Source organism: Panthera onca, chromosome D4 (assembly GCF_046562875.1).
Source record: "Panthera onca isolate mPanOnc1 chromosome D4, mPanOnc1 haplotype 2, whole genome shotgun sequence".
In the NCBI taxonomy this organism is placed as follows: Eukaryota; Metazoa; Chordata; class Mammalia; order Carnivora; family Felidae; genus Panthera; species Panthera onca.
The window spans coordinates 56,810,528-56,826,174 of NC_138351.1; the positions used below are offsets into that span (position 1 = coordinate 56,810,528).

General features: G+C 39.8%; 1 protein-coding gene across 3 annotated transcripts in view; it reads right to left on the minus strand.

Annotated features, from left to right (window-relative positions):
• The window catches only part of KIF24 (kinesin family member 24), a 74,596-nt gene that overhangs the window by 23,243 nt on the left and 35,706 nt on the right, over positions 1-15,647 (minus strand). For all 3 annotated transcript variants that reach the window (XM_060609471.2, XM_060609472.1, XM_060609473.3), the window contains 3 exons: positions 14,689-14,786; positions 10,712-10,927; positions 6,753-6,840 (listed from right to left, as the gene is read on the minus strand). In XM_060609471.2, coding sequence (XP_060465454.2) covers positions 6,753-6,840; positions 10,712-10,927; positions 14,689-14,786 — 402 coding nt within the window. The remainder of the gene's footprint in view (positions 1-6,752; positions 6,841-10,711; positions 10,928-14,688; positions 14,787-15,647) is intronic.

The following is a 15,647-nucleotide window of genomic DNA, read 5'->3' on the forward strand; positions in this document are numbered from 1 at the left end:
AAAATGACTCAGTTTATAAAGGTCATCAGATAGATCAACTTTTTTTAATATTTATTTTTATTTAAAAAATTTTTTTAAGTTTTTTTGTTTTTTTTTTTTTTTTTTTGAGAAAGACAGAGACAGCACAAGCAGGGGAGGGGCAGAGAGGTAGAGAGAGAATCCCAAGCAGGCTCTATGCTGCCAGCACATATAGCCTGACACAGGGCTTGAACCCACAAAACTGTAAGATCATGACCTGAGCTGAAACCAAGAATCAGACACTTAACCGACTGAGCCATCTATGTGTCCCAATGTTTATTTATTTTTGAGAGAGAACAGGAGTGAGGGAGGTGCAGAGAGATGGGGACAGAGAAGTGGGCTTCATGCTGGTAGCAGAGAACCTGATGTGGGTCTCGAATGCACAGCCCTGAGATCAAGAGTTGCATGCTCCACTGACTGAGCCAGCCAGGTGCCCCAAGAACAAACATTTTTGTGTAAACTTCCAAAACTTTATTTCTTTTCAGAAATGTAAAACAATGAGAGTTTCCTGGGGAAATAGAGCTTTGCAGATCAACATGAGACTCCATGGGCTCCCCAGTACAAGTGAACCAAAAAGAAAAAAGAAGAAGAAAAGGGAAAAACAAAATATTTGGGGGCAAATGCAAGCCTAGGAGCCAAGCAAAAATAGTGCAATCAACTGAAAAATCAGTAGGCTTCCTTTTCCTCTACCACTTCCTCCTTCTTGAATTCTTCCTTCTGTAACTAAAGTCTATTGGGCAAATTTCTAAATCTAGGTCCTTTAGACAAAACATGTTATGTGAGTAGTGAAATGGGGACCTGCCACCAAAGAAACTAAAGACAACTGCTCAATTCTGTTGCCTGGGTAACATTCAAGGACATTATTAATAAAGACTATTAATAAGAACAGATGTGGCAAATTGAACTAGTGTCACACCAACCATTTTCTATATGTTATCTCATTTCCTCCTCTATCATCCAACCCAATCATCTACTATCATCCACATGTTTCAGGCTCAGAAAGGGAAAGGACATGCTGAAGGATACATGGCACCAGGACCCACCTCTGTATGGTTGTAAGGCTTTAATCACTAAGGTTTCTGTGCATATACCGAAGGAGGGCTAGGAGCATGTCAGTAGCATAGGCACTGTGTGCATAGTAAGTCTCTACCACTGGCATACAACCGAGGCTCATCTAGGGGAAGCTTTTGCCATGTGGGCCTCCGTTACCAATTGCGGTTAGGGCAATGATAAAATATGAAACAGGTTTATGAGAAGTTTGAGAATGGATGCCCGTAAGTACATAAAGTGGCTATCGAAATGACTTAAAAATCTGTAAATCTCTACAACTGAAAAAATACTCATCAATTCCCTGACAGAAGAAATCTTGATTCCACAACTGAGAAATGTGAGGAGTCAGTGCGTCCTCGGTAAAGGCAGGGAAGACCTGGTGTCTGCATTGTTAAGACCAGGTAATAAAATACACTTGAAGGAGAGAGTTCCTGGAAGAAGGACAATCCTGTGGGAAAAATATGGCTGCTAGTTGTGCAGGCATGCAAGTGGCCATGCCTGAGTGAACCTGAGGGTGATCTGTGAGGGTGACACTTGAGCAAACACATGGGTGATACTTGAGCAAGCATGTACAGTAACACCTGAGAAAGTGCAACACCTGAGTTAGCAAGTGCTGTTGTTTCGAGTCAGTAAATGTTCATGAGGACATCCATAATTTATAGCAACTTTCCATCTTGATCTCAGCTGACTTCTTGTAGACTGAGAGTATCGATGGTGATGATATAGAACACTGACTAACAAGAAACTTCTTTCTGCTTTTTTTTTTTTTTAATTTTTTGAGAGAGAGAGAGAGAGAGAGAGAGAGAGAGAGAGAACAGGGGAGGGGCAGAGAGAGAGGGAGAGAGAGAATCCCAAGCAGGCTCTGTAGTCAGCACACAGCCCAATACAGGGCTCAAACTCACAAACCATAAGATCGTGACCTGAGCCGAAATCAAGAGTCGGATGCTCAACCAACTGAGCCACCCAGGTGGCTTTTCTTAGATATCTTAAGATAGAGCAGTACCATAAACTCTTCCAAAGGTAGTGGGAGTGATATGACACCAGACTGCCCATTAACACAATTATGGCCATAGCTAAGGGAAAGGGACCTCCTCCTAAACATCTCTTCCTTTCCCATTCAGTTGGTTAAATCTTCAGGGATAAAGGCATCATGGGCAGTAACTCTCCTGTCAAATGAAGGAATGGCTGGGGGAGGTGGGGGCAAGAGAACCACAGGGAACAGGAATATAAGAAACAATTTTCTTAGGACTCCACAATGGAGGGCACTCTGGACAGGTTAAGAATGGTCACAATCTTGGGGCACCTGGGTGGCTTAGTCGGTTGGGCAACCAACTTCACTCAGGTCATGATATCACAGATTGTGAGCTCGAGCCCCGCATCAGGCTCTGTGCTGACAGCTCAGAGCCTGGAGCCTGCTTTGGATTCTGTGTCTCCCTTTCTCTCTGCCCCTCCCCCACTCACACTCTATCTCTCTCCTTCAAGAGTAAAAAAACATTAAAAAAAAAAAAAAAAAAAAAAAGAATGGTCACAATTTCCGGGCACCTGGGTGGCTCAGCTGGTTAAGTGTCTGACTTTGGCTCAGGTTGTGATCTCATGGTTCATGAGTTCGAGCCCCGCTCAGGCTTTCTGCTGTCAGTGCAGAGTCTGCTTCAGATCCTCTGTCCCCCTCTCTTTACCCCTCCCCTGCTCTCTCTCAAAAATAAATAAACATTGGGAAAAAAAAAAAAAAGAGGGGCACCTGGGTGGCTCAGTCAGGTAAGTGTCTGACTTCGGTCTGGGTCATGATCTTGCGGTTTGTGAGTTCCAGCCCCATACTGGGCTCTGTGCTGACAGCTCAGAGCCTGGAGCCTGCTTCAGATTCGGTCTCCCTCTCTCTGCCCCTCCCCCACTCATGCTCTGTCTCTCCCTGTCTCTCAATAATAAATAAAAGTTTAAAAAAAAAAAAAAAAAAAAAAAAAGAATGGTCACAATCTCAGGGAAGCCCCTTCAACACATCCCACAAACTTTTGTTGTGCACTTGATTTTACAATTCCTAGAAAGGGGCCCTTGGCTCTTAAGTAACTCTAAAATAGCCACACTCGTGTGCTATCCTCAGATGTTTTATCCCAGGACTTAAGAATATAATAGTCACACAAATATGAGGTCTCAGCCCTTAAGCAAAATTTACTTATTTGTCCTAGGAAAAAGAAACTGTTAGAAAAAGACATCAGTGGGGCGCCTGTGTGGCTCAGTCGGTTAAGTGGCCGACTTCGGCTCAGGTCATGATCTCACGGTCCGTGGGTTTGAGCCCCGCGTCGGGCTCTGTGCTGACAGCTCAGAGCCTGGAGCCTGCTTCAGATTCTGTGTCTCCCTCTCTCTCTGACCCTCCCCCGTTCATGCTCTGTCTCTCTCTGTCTCAAAAATAAATAAACATTAAAAAAAAAAATTTTTTTTTTAAAAAAAGAAAAAGACATCAGTGGTGGGTCACCCTGCCATTTCATACACCCAAATCCCTGGAAAGGTGTATTGTGAAGCTGTTCTAAAGGAACGTCTGGTCAAGTACCTGGCCTGTCCTTCTAGCCTTCTTTCTTTGACTCTAGCCAGGCTTGCTACTAAAAGAATACTGTAAGAATGATTATAATGGCTGCAGGCTGCATGTCAGAATCACGTGGAGAGCATTTAAAATGACATATACCTTCATACATTGCTGCTGGGAATGTAAAATGGTACAGCCACTTTGGAGAACAGTTTGGCAGTTCCTCAAAAAGTATGACCCAGCAATTCCATTCCTAGGCATAGACTCAAGAGAACTGAAGACATACGTCCACACAAAAACTTATACATGAATGTTTATAGCAGTATTATTCATAACAGTGCTTCTATAAAAGTAAAAACAACCTCTGTGTCTATTAACTAATGAATGGATGAATAAAATATGAATAATATGGGGCACCTAGGTGGTTCAGTCGATTGAATGTCTGACTCTTGATTTCAGCTCAGGTCATGATCCCAGGGTCGTGGGATCAAGCCCTATGCTGGGGTCTGAGCTAAGTGTGGAGACTGTTTGAGATTCTCTCTCCCATTGCCCCTCTCCCCCTCTCCCCCACTCACAAGCTTGCTCTCTCTTTCCCTCTCTAAAATATATATATATATATATATATATATATATATATATATATATATATATATGAATAATGTATCCATAATAGAATATTATTCAGCCACAAGAAGGAATGAAAGTACTTTCATATGCTACAACATGGGTGAGCTTTGAAAATCTGTTAAGTGAAAGAAACTAGAGACAAAAGGTTGCATATTGTAGGATTCCATATATGCTATGGCCAAAATGGGCAAATTCAAAGAGACAGAAATTAGTGGCTGCAAGGCCTGGATGCGAAGGAAATACGGAGCAACTGCTACTGGTACAGGGTTTCATTCTGAAGTGATGAAAATGTTCTGGAATTAGATAGAGGAGATGGCTGCACAACTTTCTGAATATACTTTAAAAATCATTTAACTGCATATTTTAAAAGGGTGATTATTTTATGTGGATTATATTTTAATAAGAAAATTATATTTAAAAACACTGAAGCATACACTTTAAAAAGGTGAATTATGGTATGTGACCAATATTTCAGTTCAGGATAACACTAATATCTACATCTAGGCCTGACTGATTTAAAAGATTCTGATTTCATTGACCTCAGAGTCAAGTAAGCATTTAAAGACACTGCAGTGAAACTAGAAAGGCAAGCCACAGAATGACACATGTTTATGACACAAAAAACTAACAAATGACTCACATCTGTATATACACATCAGTAAGAAAAAGACAGACAACCCAAAATGAGGAAAAGACCCTAACTGGCATTCCCCAAAGAGGAAACCCATAAGATAAATTAAAAATATGAAAAGCTATTCAATTTATTTCTCAATCAGCAAAATGGAAAATAAAACTACAATGAGATATAATTAAACAATTCCAGACTGGCAAAAATTTGAAAATCAACAGGAAGTGTTGGCGAGGATGAAAAACAATGGGATTGCTCATACACCACTTGTGGTAGCATACAGAGCTTTGGAAAGCTAATGAAGTGGAAGATCTGCATGTCCTCACAACTAGAACTGTACTGGAACACAGGTATAAGGACATTTCACAGTTACAATGTTCAGAAGAGCCCCCCAAATAGAAACAACCCCAGCTGTCCATTAACAGAATGGTTAAAAGGTGGTATATTCATATGATTGAACACTATATAGCAAATAAGAACAAAACTACAGCCATGTGCAAAAACATAGACTGAACTCAAAAGTATAATGATGAGCAAAAGAAGACAAATAATATGGTGTGATTCTATTCATAAAAGTTAAAAAACAGGTGCACAGTAAGTTATATAGTTAATGGATGAATACATAAGTGGTAAAACTATAAGAAAGAACAAGAAAGTGATTTAGCATAAATGTCAGGAGTACAGGGGACTGTGACTGGCAAGTTGTATAGGGGTTTATGGGGTGCTGAAATGTTCTATTTCTTAATCTGGGTAACTGATTATGAAAGTGGTTGTTTCTTTATTCTATACTATACTACACTATACTATACACATTTAGGCTTTAAGCATATTTCTGTATAGGCTATTTTTCACAATAAAGTGATCTAAGTGGTTGAGGAGCACTGCATTAAAGGACAATTCAACAAAAATATATTTGTACATAAATTAATAAATTCCCAGAAAAGGAAAAAAAAATGATTTTAAACCGTTAACAGTGGATATCTCAGTGGGGAGTAGGGAGTTGTATACAGTAAGTTGGAAGTGGCCTTTATTCTTCTATCTTCTTACATATTTTTGCAAGGTTTGTATCTAATAATGAGCAAGTGTTAAAAGATAACTTTTTAGAAGTTTTTTCAAATTTATTTGAGAGACAGACAGTGCCCCTAAAAGAACTTTTCATGAAAGATTTGGAAATGTCTTTGGAAGGATATACAAAAAAACTTGCCTCAGTTTGAAAAGGGAATAGAAGGGATATTTTTATTGTACCTCTTGAATTCCGAACCCATGTGAAAATTACTATTAAAAAAAATTTTTTTTAAGTAATTTCTGCACCCAATGTGGGGCTCAAACTCATGACCCAGAGATCAAGAGTCACATGCTCTACTGAGTCAGTCAAGTGCCCCTTACCCATTAAAATTTTTACTTAAAAGTAAGGATATTTCGGGGCACCTGAGTGGCTCAGTCAGTTAAGTGTCCAACTCTTGACTCCAACTCATGGTCTCACGGTTTGTGAGTTCAAGCCCCACATTAGGTTTCTGTGCTGACAGTGTGGAGCCTGCTTGGGATTCTCTCCCTCTCCCTCTATCTGCCCCTCCCCTGCTGACTCTCTCTCTCTCAATATAAGTAAATAAACTTAAAAAAAGAATATTTCTCTCCAGTAGCTTTTCCCACTACCATAGATATACACATTAGCAGTCTGTCAAACTAGCACAAGAGTAGCCTCTCATGCACAAGGTTCTCCCACACACTCGATGGCACTTAGACAACAACCCTGTACAGAAAGGAGCTATCCTCTTAGAGGACTCACATTTTACAAATGTTAGGTAGCATGCTTGTCATGGCCCTCTGGCTAAATTCCATTATTCTTGCTAGATAGCAAAATGAATTCTTTCCCTGTACTTAGGTTACTATCATGGGGTAGTAAGGAAGAGTTACCTCTAAGAGGAGCTCCACACTCTCCACCTGAAGCTCTTGCAGTCCCACTATCTGTACCACGTGGTTGCTATCTTCTCTTGCAAAGAGCCTGCAGACACAAGAACATGGTTGGTACAACAGACCTGCTATAATGGACTTTGTTCTTGCCTCCCCAGAAACCTTCCACCATTTCCCTATTAGGTAGCAGTTCTGTTATTTGAGTGAGATTGATGTGTATCCTCCCCGCCCCACTCGCACACCTCCTGATCACAGCCCTGGGCTTCAGAGATGGTCCTTGACTATTGTAAACAAATCAACATCTTTGGCTACAATTAAAAGAATGAACATATAATGCAGACATATGCCAATCAACAGATGGTATATTCGTGGCTTTAGTGATTGGTTCAGGAGTGGATATGGGATCTCTGCTGGTTCAATCAAAATAGTTCTTGTTTCTGGTCGTTAGGTGCCTGGGGGTGAGGTGCTGGTGCTCTTTCTGGAAGTGAAAGTATGTGGCCCTGGGAGCAGTGGCAGCCATTCCGTATCTGCTAGAGGGCTAATTTTGAAAGCTAACATCATAGAAGGTAGAGCAGAGAGATGTACAGAAACTGGGTTCTACTCTATTTCCAACATAAGGAGTCTTCATATATCTTCCAAGGGAGGAAGGAAGAGCTGGTGCTATAACTGAATTTCTCAGGCCTATGTATAAGGCTATGGTCTATCATCATCATTAAACCAGATATATCAAGGGGCATATATTGAATCTATCAAAGACTCGAAGATTATTTTTCTCCCTTAATAAGATACTGATTAAGGTTAAGAATGGAATTCCACTTTATACCCAAAAAAGGAAATGATTTTCTCAAAAAATTTTTTAGTTTGTTTCACCCCAAATTTCCAAATTTTTACAGAACTGGAGAAAAACTGCTTCACCAATCCCCATGACCTATCAGAAACTAGTTCTATTAGAACAGTCAGGCTTCTGGAATAAAAGAGGGATCAAGCTTTCAGAGCCCTCAGGTCATTCCTAAACATACAGGCCCTATGCCCTGAGCTCACCCCAGAACAGTTCCTAATGGACAGCCCAAAATGTACTTCTAGCTTTTTAAATTCTATAAGCCAGAAATGTATTTCTATCACTTTTTATGCAAGCCTATAAAAACAATTTATCCTCTACTTTAAGAGTTAATTTGTTGGGGGTTGGGGGTTGCTGGGGGGCTCAGTCAGTTGGTTTGGCTTCTGACTCTTGATTTCAACTCAGGCCATGATCTCACCATTTGTGAGTTTGAGCCCCGAGTTGGGCTCTGTGCTGACAGTGCAGAGCTTGCTTGGGATTCTCTCTCTCCCTCTCTCTCTGTCCCTCCCCCACCTCTCAAAATAAATAAACTGAAAATAATGCAAATATACAGGGCAATATATCTGAGTCATTCATTAAAGAACCGCACTCACAAATAACTAGATATCCTGACTGTCCCTTCACCCAAAGAAACCAACCAACAAACCAGACACACACACACACACACACACACACACACACACACACACACACACACACCACAACAGCTTTTATCCCCTTGCCAACTGTTCTTTAAACAAAGAGGACTTAAACTTCCTGCATTTTGACCTCAAACTTTCTAAATGATTAAGTTCATTCCAGCGTATCATACTCTTAACTCTGGGAAAAGACCATGCAGGCAAAGCATCCCCAGAAAGGAACACAAACTACCCCCTCAAGCAATAAAGGACTGTCCCAAGCCAGCAAGACTCTATCCATGATTGGCCCTAAGACAATGATCAACTTGACTTCACTGCCCACCTGCACAAACCCATTGACCTTTGTCCCACTTTCTCCTTATATAAACCTAGAAATATTTTCGGCACTTTGGAGGCAATCTTTGAAATGTTAGTCCGTTGTCTTCCTGGTGGTAGCCCCACTGAACTAAATTCCTTTCTTGTTTCACCACTACTTGTTTCTCTGCCTTTGGATTTTGTTGGTGGCTAGTGGTTGAACCTGGTCTGTTTGAGACCTCCAGAGCCAGATGCTCTTGCCAGTGTCCAGCTACATTCTGACTGGAAAGATCTCCTAAGTAATAGTGTTGGGGCCTTGGAAGAGAAGCTGTGATTGAGCTAACTTGAGGCTTCAAAAACCAACAGAGGATAATAAAGAAAAGCAACTCTTCTCCAAACCAAACCTAGAGCAGAACCCTCCCTTTATTTGGCAGTTGCTGTGTCAGGACTAAACCCTGAACACCTGTACATCCTCTGAATTGTGGCATACCTAAAGGTCCCCTTTTCTTGGAATAGTCCACAGATGGTGGTCTGCCTAAGCCCAGTTGATGGCTTCTCCAGTTTCACTACTCAATACTCTTATAGGTAACAAAGGCAAGCTGAGAGCATAGTACAAGCGAACACCCCCACCACCCATCCCCCAGGTGGGATTTGTAAAACATTCTTCAGGCACTCCTGGCTGCCCAAGAACAAAGGAAAGGGAAAAACAAATGGTTAACTGATAGAGATCATCATGCAGGACAAGAGTTTGCATCAGTTTGCAACTGTCTTAATAATTTACAAGTAAAAAGGCAATCTCCAGAAACCTATGGATTCAATTTCCTAGAGCCCTAACCTCATTCTCCCCTCCACAGGATAGAAAATCTTTTATAATCAGCCACTCTTCCCAACCCCAGTGCAGCTCTTTCTGCCACGGGTCCTGTCCTCGTGCTTTAATAAAACCACCTTTTTGCACCAAAGACATCTCAAGAGTTCATTCTTGGCCATCTTGGCTCTGGACCCCAACCCTTCAAACGTCAGCACCTTTGGCATGGGGGCCTGCCCTATCACACTCTACTGAACTCAGATGCTCTTCTAGCCCAACCCCCATTCCAGTGTTTGCCTGGAATTTGCACATCCTTTTGGACAGCTCTGTAGGGGCTTGGATACCTTTGCTGGGGGCTAGTTTCTGTCACTGATTTAGTTTCCCTAGCCTACCACCATGCTCTGCCCCAATTCCCTTCTCTCCACTTGTGACTGCTCCCAACATGTCACAGTTCTGGTTAATTCGGTTATGACACTCTTTTATCTTTCCACCCCCCTTATTCCATCTCTCCTCCTTATCCTCCCAGTCAGTCGGTACCTTCACAACTTTGTTGTTTCCTGCTCAGTTAAAGTCAGCTCTTTCAACCTAAACAAAACTTGAGGCCAGAAAAATACAATAGGATTTAAATCCATTTCTAAGTTACTGTATTATGTTTCAAGGGCAACAGTTTAAGACTTAGAAGAGTTAAAAGTCTAACGTGAAGAAGAGAGATGTATTTAAAAAAAAATTTTTTTTTTAACGTTTATTTATTTTTGAGACAGAGAGAGACAGAGCATGAATGGGGAGGGTCAGAGAGAGAGGGAGGGAGACACAGAATCTGAAACAGGCTCCAGGCTCTGAGCGGTCAGCACAGAGCCCGACGCGGGGCTCGAACTCACGGATCGCGAGATCATGATCTGAGCCAAAGTCAGACACTTAACCGACTGAGCCACCCAGGCGCCCCGAGATGTATTTTTTTTAACTGATCTCAGAAAATTATCATTAAGTTTACCCTAAGATTATTGAGAAAAAAAAATAAGAGAAAGCAAGAAACATTATTTATAGTTCTTCCAATGTAATAATAGGCAAAAGAATAGGAAGGTATTTAAGTACATGTTGATATCCTGATTTCCTGAAATCATCACCCTTTCGCAGATCAAAGTAAAAGGGATAGTCTTTTGATAAACATACGGATATGGATCACTTAAAAAATACTAATGGAAGGCTAATTTGCATTCTTTTCTAGCTGAACTGATTTAAAAAATATTCATCTAATTCAGGAGACTCATCTCAGAAAAGGGCACTAATATAACAAGACCTTGCATTAAATCCCATGATCATTAATTCTGTGGACCCTCGCTTAAAACAATGATGAACAGATTTGTAGTTTCCCATTCATAACCAGTACCTTTTTCTTCTATTTAAGAGGTCATAAAGCTGTCCACAGTAGATTTCATAGAAGCTGATCCACACAAAGAGGTGCCTTTTTGGCTGGGACACTTCTAGTTGCCTGAAGATCTCTTTGGCAGCCAGAGCATAGAGTCCTGGGTTCTGATGAGTTCCTATCATGGTGTAGGTCTTCCCAGCACCTGTCTGTCCATATGCGAAGCAAGTGGCATTCCCTCTAGGGGAAAAAAATCATTCATATAACATATACACTAAGAGAAATGTTAATCTACGTACAGATTTTTCATGACCAAAGTCAGGTAGAAACAGAATGCTGTTTATAGCTGACAAAATTCAGCTATGAGCATACAATCCTTTAGGGAGAGGAGGGTTTTACATGATAAAAACACAGGAAGAGGAAAAAACATTCTTAAAGCAGCACATGAGTTTTTTAATAGGAATTTTTCATGGAACTGGTTATATGATAAGTCTGGAAGCAAATAAGAATTCCATGCTAGATGTCCTAGAGAATCTAAGAGATGATTTTGTCTTAATCCGAAAAAGTAAGCTTGATGAAAGAATAGAGAATTAAAATAAATACAAAAATAACAGAAGACCATATGATTAACAGGGTGGTAATGACCACTCATATAAATATTAATGAAGTTTAGATGTGAATAAGCAAGATATTTGAGGAAGGACTCACAGAAGGGTTTTTCTAAGAGCCTCAGTTTTCACTTTCATTAATAAATTAATTAGTTACTTGATTTCTAAGATCCCTTCTAGCTCTGACACCATGTGGTTCTAAGTAAGAATCACTATTCTTGCATGTAGGGTGGGTATGTGCATGGGTATGAGTGTGAAGAACTGCAGAATAAAAGGTGCAGAGGAGAGCTGGGAAACTATCCTGCCAATCACCGCATGTTTTTGGAGGAGCTAGAGGCCAAGATTACCTGAGTATTGGAGGCTCAACTATGTAGTACAGAGTAGAAAATGAACATAATGTTAAGTAATAAGCAGCTATTGCAGACTCTTGAACAGGAAATTGCATGGAGATTAATGATAAAAGTAGCTACTTGCAGTAAGAAAAAAAGTCTGTGAATACACAGAAGTAAGGGAACACTGGAGGTGGGCAGAGAGAAGAACATGAAGAAAGAGGCCTGAAGCCAGAAAGAAACCCAAGAACCAGTAATAGGACAACAGCAAAGGAACCATATAAGTGTGAGAATAAAGAGATGGTAGCTAATCAGATTTAAGCTGTTTGAGCAGAGACCAGGTACTCCTTGTCTTTTGAATCCAGGCTCCCAGTAGTATGGGCATTTGAATACACTAGGAGAGGCACAGATAGGAAAGGATTAATGGAGGAAAATGTAAACACATTGCAGAGGATTTAGTAGAATGAGGGGCACCTGGGTGGCTCAGTGGATTGAGTGGCTGACTCTTGATTTCTGTTGAAGTCATGATCCCAGGATCCTGGGATCAAGCCCTGTGCTGGGGTCCACACTAAGTGTGGAACCTGCTTAAGATATATTTTCTCTTTCTCTTTCTCTTTCTCTCTCTCTCTCTCTCTCTCTCTCTCTCCCCCCCCCCCCACTCCCCCTCTCCCCCTGCTCATGCTCTCTCTCTCTAAAATAAAAAAAAAAGATTTAGCAGAATGAGAGTAAAGAATAATATCTACCTTATCTTCTGAACATTTTAGTGATGATCTTTTTGAAAAACAACAATATGGGCATGAAAAATCTCTTATTACACTTTGCATAATGGATGCACTTAACTTGTAGCTCTCTTATTTTTTAACTGGTACTGTCCTAACATTCAAATTCTAACTTTACAAACTTGCTCTCTTAAAAAGTACTCCCTAAATTTGATATATAAGAAATCAAACCTGAAAGGCATTTCACTTTTTCAGCCTACTTAGAATTAAAAAAATTTTAATGACTGCTATTAAACAACAATAAAAAGAAAACAGACAAACAAAAAAGGGGCAAATGAAGGTATCTGAATGGCAATAAGCACATGAAAAGATTCTCAGTATCATTAGGCATTTTGAAATTCAAATTCAAAGCACAATGAGATAAAGTTACATACCTATTAGATTGGCTAAAATAAGACTGACAATACCAAATATGGTGAGGATGTAGAAATGCAATTCACACACATTGCTGTTGGGAATACAAAATGGTGTGAGAAAAACTGTTTGACACTTTCTTATAAACACACACATATCCTAAGACCCAGAAATTCCATGTCTAGGTTTCACCCAAGATGAATGAAAACATGTCCAAGAATCAAAGACTTGTACAAGAATGTTCATACAGCTTTATTCATAATAGTCCAAAACTGGAAACAACCCAAATATCCATCAACAGGAGAATGGACAAATTATGGTATATTCATAGAAAGGAATATTAGTAATAAAAACTACAGATACATGTACTAATATCAAAAAAACATTATGCTAAGCCAAAGAAGCCAAGCATAAAAGAACATATATGGGAATGATTCTATTTCTGTGACATTCTAGAACAGGCAAAATATATAGTGACAGAAAGCAGGTCAGTGGTTATATAAGACCTGAGGGTAGAGGTGGAGGTTAACTAAAAAGGGACACAAGAGAACTTTCTGGGGTAACGGAAATGTTCTGTATCTTGTTCAAGGTATTGGTTACTTGGATATATACAACTACTAAAACTCATGAAACTTGAATACTTCTTAAGATCTGTACATCTAACTATATGTGAATTATATCTCAATATTTTTAAAGTTATAAAAATTATTTTTAAAAAAGTCAGGGGCACCTGGGTGGCTCAGTTGGTTAAGCATCCAACTTCGGCTCAGGTCATGATCTCACCGTTCGTGGGTTCGAGCTCCACACCAGGCTCTGTGCTGACAGCTTGGAGCCTGTAGTCCGCTTTGTATCCTGTGTCTCCCTCTCTCTCTGCCCCTCCCCTGCTTGAGGTCTGTCTCTCAAAAATGAATAATTGTTTAAAAAAAAAAAAGTCAAAATACTCTGGGGCACCTGGGTGGCTCAGTCAGTTAAGTGTTTGACTCTTGATTTTAGTTCAGGTCATGATCTCACTGTTTATGAGTTGAAGTCCCACATTGGGCTCCATGCTGGCAGTGTGGAGCCTACTTAAAGTTATCTCTCTCCCACTCTCTCTGCCCCTCCCCAGCTTGTGTGCACTTTCTCTCTCTCTCAAAAAAAAAAAAAAAAAAAAAAAAAAGTCAACTCATTTAAAAAATAAATAAATAGGGGTGCCTGGGTGGCTCAGTCAGGCGTCCAACTTCAGCTCAGGTCATGATCTCACAGTTGGTGGGTTTGAGCCCTGCATGGGGCTCTGTGCTGACAGCTCAGAGCCTGGAGCCTGCTTCAGGTTCTGTGCCTCCCCCTCTCTCTACCCTTCCCCCACTCGCACTCTGTCTCTTGAAAATAAATAAACGTTAAAAAAATTTTTTTAAATAAATAAACAAAATTAAAAAGTCAAAATACTCTGGTATCAGTGATTATAGCAGACCATTTGGCATTTTCTATCAATACATGCCTATATTTTGAATATACAACAGGGCTCCCTAAGGCCTTTTCTATCCCATTTATATGTTTATTTAAAGTGTGATTATTTCAAAATTAAAAAAAATACATCTATAAAGAACAGATGACAGTCACTTACCTATCCCACTCCAATGAAAAAGGTAACTGAACTATATAGCCAGAATACATAATTCCTGTTATCAAAAGTTCAAACTATAACCACTTAAACCTTTTTATTCTGAGGACTTTGATGAAATTATATTGCTAACAACATTTTTGCTGAAAATTTCTAAATGCTTGGTAACTCCTATAGAGATAAGGCACTCTTTAACAGAGTCTAAATTCATCAGATTAAGACACAAATTCATGTTTAATTAAAAAACTGAAAAATTTAAGTGATGTTTATAAAGAAATATGATTATGGAGAAGAGAAAATATGAAGCAAGAGAAGCAAATAATTACTATCATACCCATTGAAAATATGCTGAATGAGTGGGTGAGTAGTCTTCATGTATACATCCCGGTTGGTGCATGCTTCACCAAAGACTTCATCAAAATAAAAAACATGCTGAAAAAGAAATGTGATTTTTATAGAGACATTTCCTGGATTTTCTTCACCACTATTCTACTTAACACATAAGAAAGGTGCGAATATGTTTTTAACTACTGACTATGACAAATTTAGAGATAAATAAGCAGTCAATAACTGTCAAATGACAGGGCCTTCTTTTACTTGAGCTCTCTGTAGACATATTCTTATAATGTAAAAACTAAGGCACATAATTTTTGTTCTCTCTTAAGTGAAGTAAACTGATGAGTACAAGAGTAAGCCAATCCTCCTTAGGTCCAGGAGAACTCAATTCTATGGGGATTATCCTCACAGCCCAGCTAGGGCCAGCATATTTGAAATTTAGGGAAATTCTAGAGGAAGGTTTCCATTTCATAGGTTACACAGCTGAGCTTTTAATTCCATAAACATGTATTGCTCAGCTGGTAACATGTGTACCTGTAGTAGGCACTTCAAAGGGCCCAAAGATATTGACATTACCCTACCATTACCCGACTCGACCACCTAAAGGTGTGAATCCAGACAGTATACACATGACTCTAAGCTAGAAAAAATGTGAGAGATAAAGTACATGTAGAATTCAAAAGAAAAACATATTCCTTCTAATTAGAAAAGAGATTATGAAAAATACTGTATAGATAAAGGGCCATGGGGAAAGAAGAGGAATTTGAGAGGTATAGATGGAGGCAGGGAAGAGAGTCCAGGCACAAAGAAAACATGAGCAAATAGTCAAAGCAGGAAAACACATGGAACATTTTAGGGAACAGGGAAGATTCAATGTTGAAATACAGGATTTTGTAGGTTGAAAGGTGAAACAGGCGGCTAGAATAATGAGTTAGGACTACGGTGTATGAGTATTGG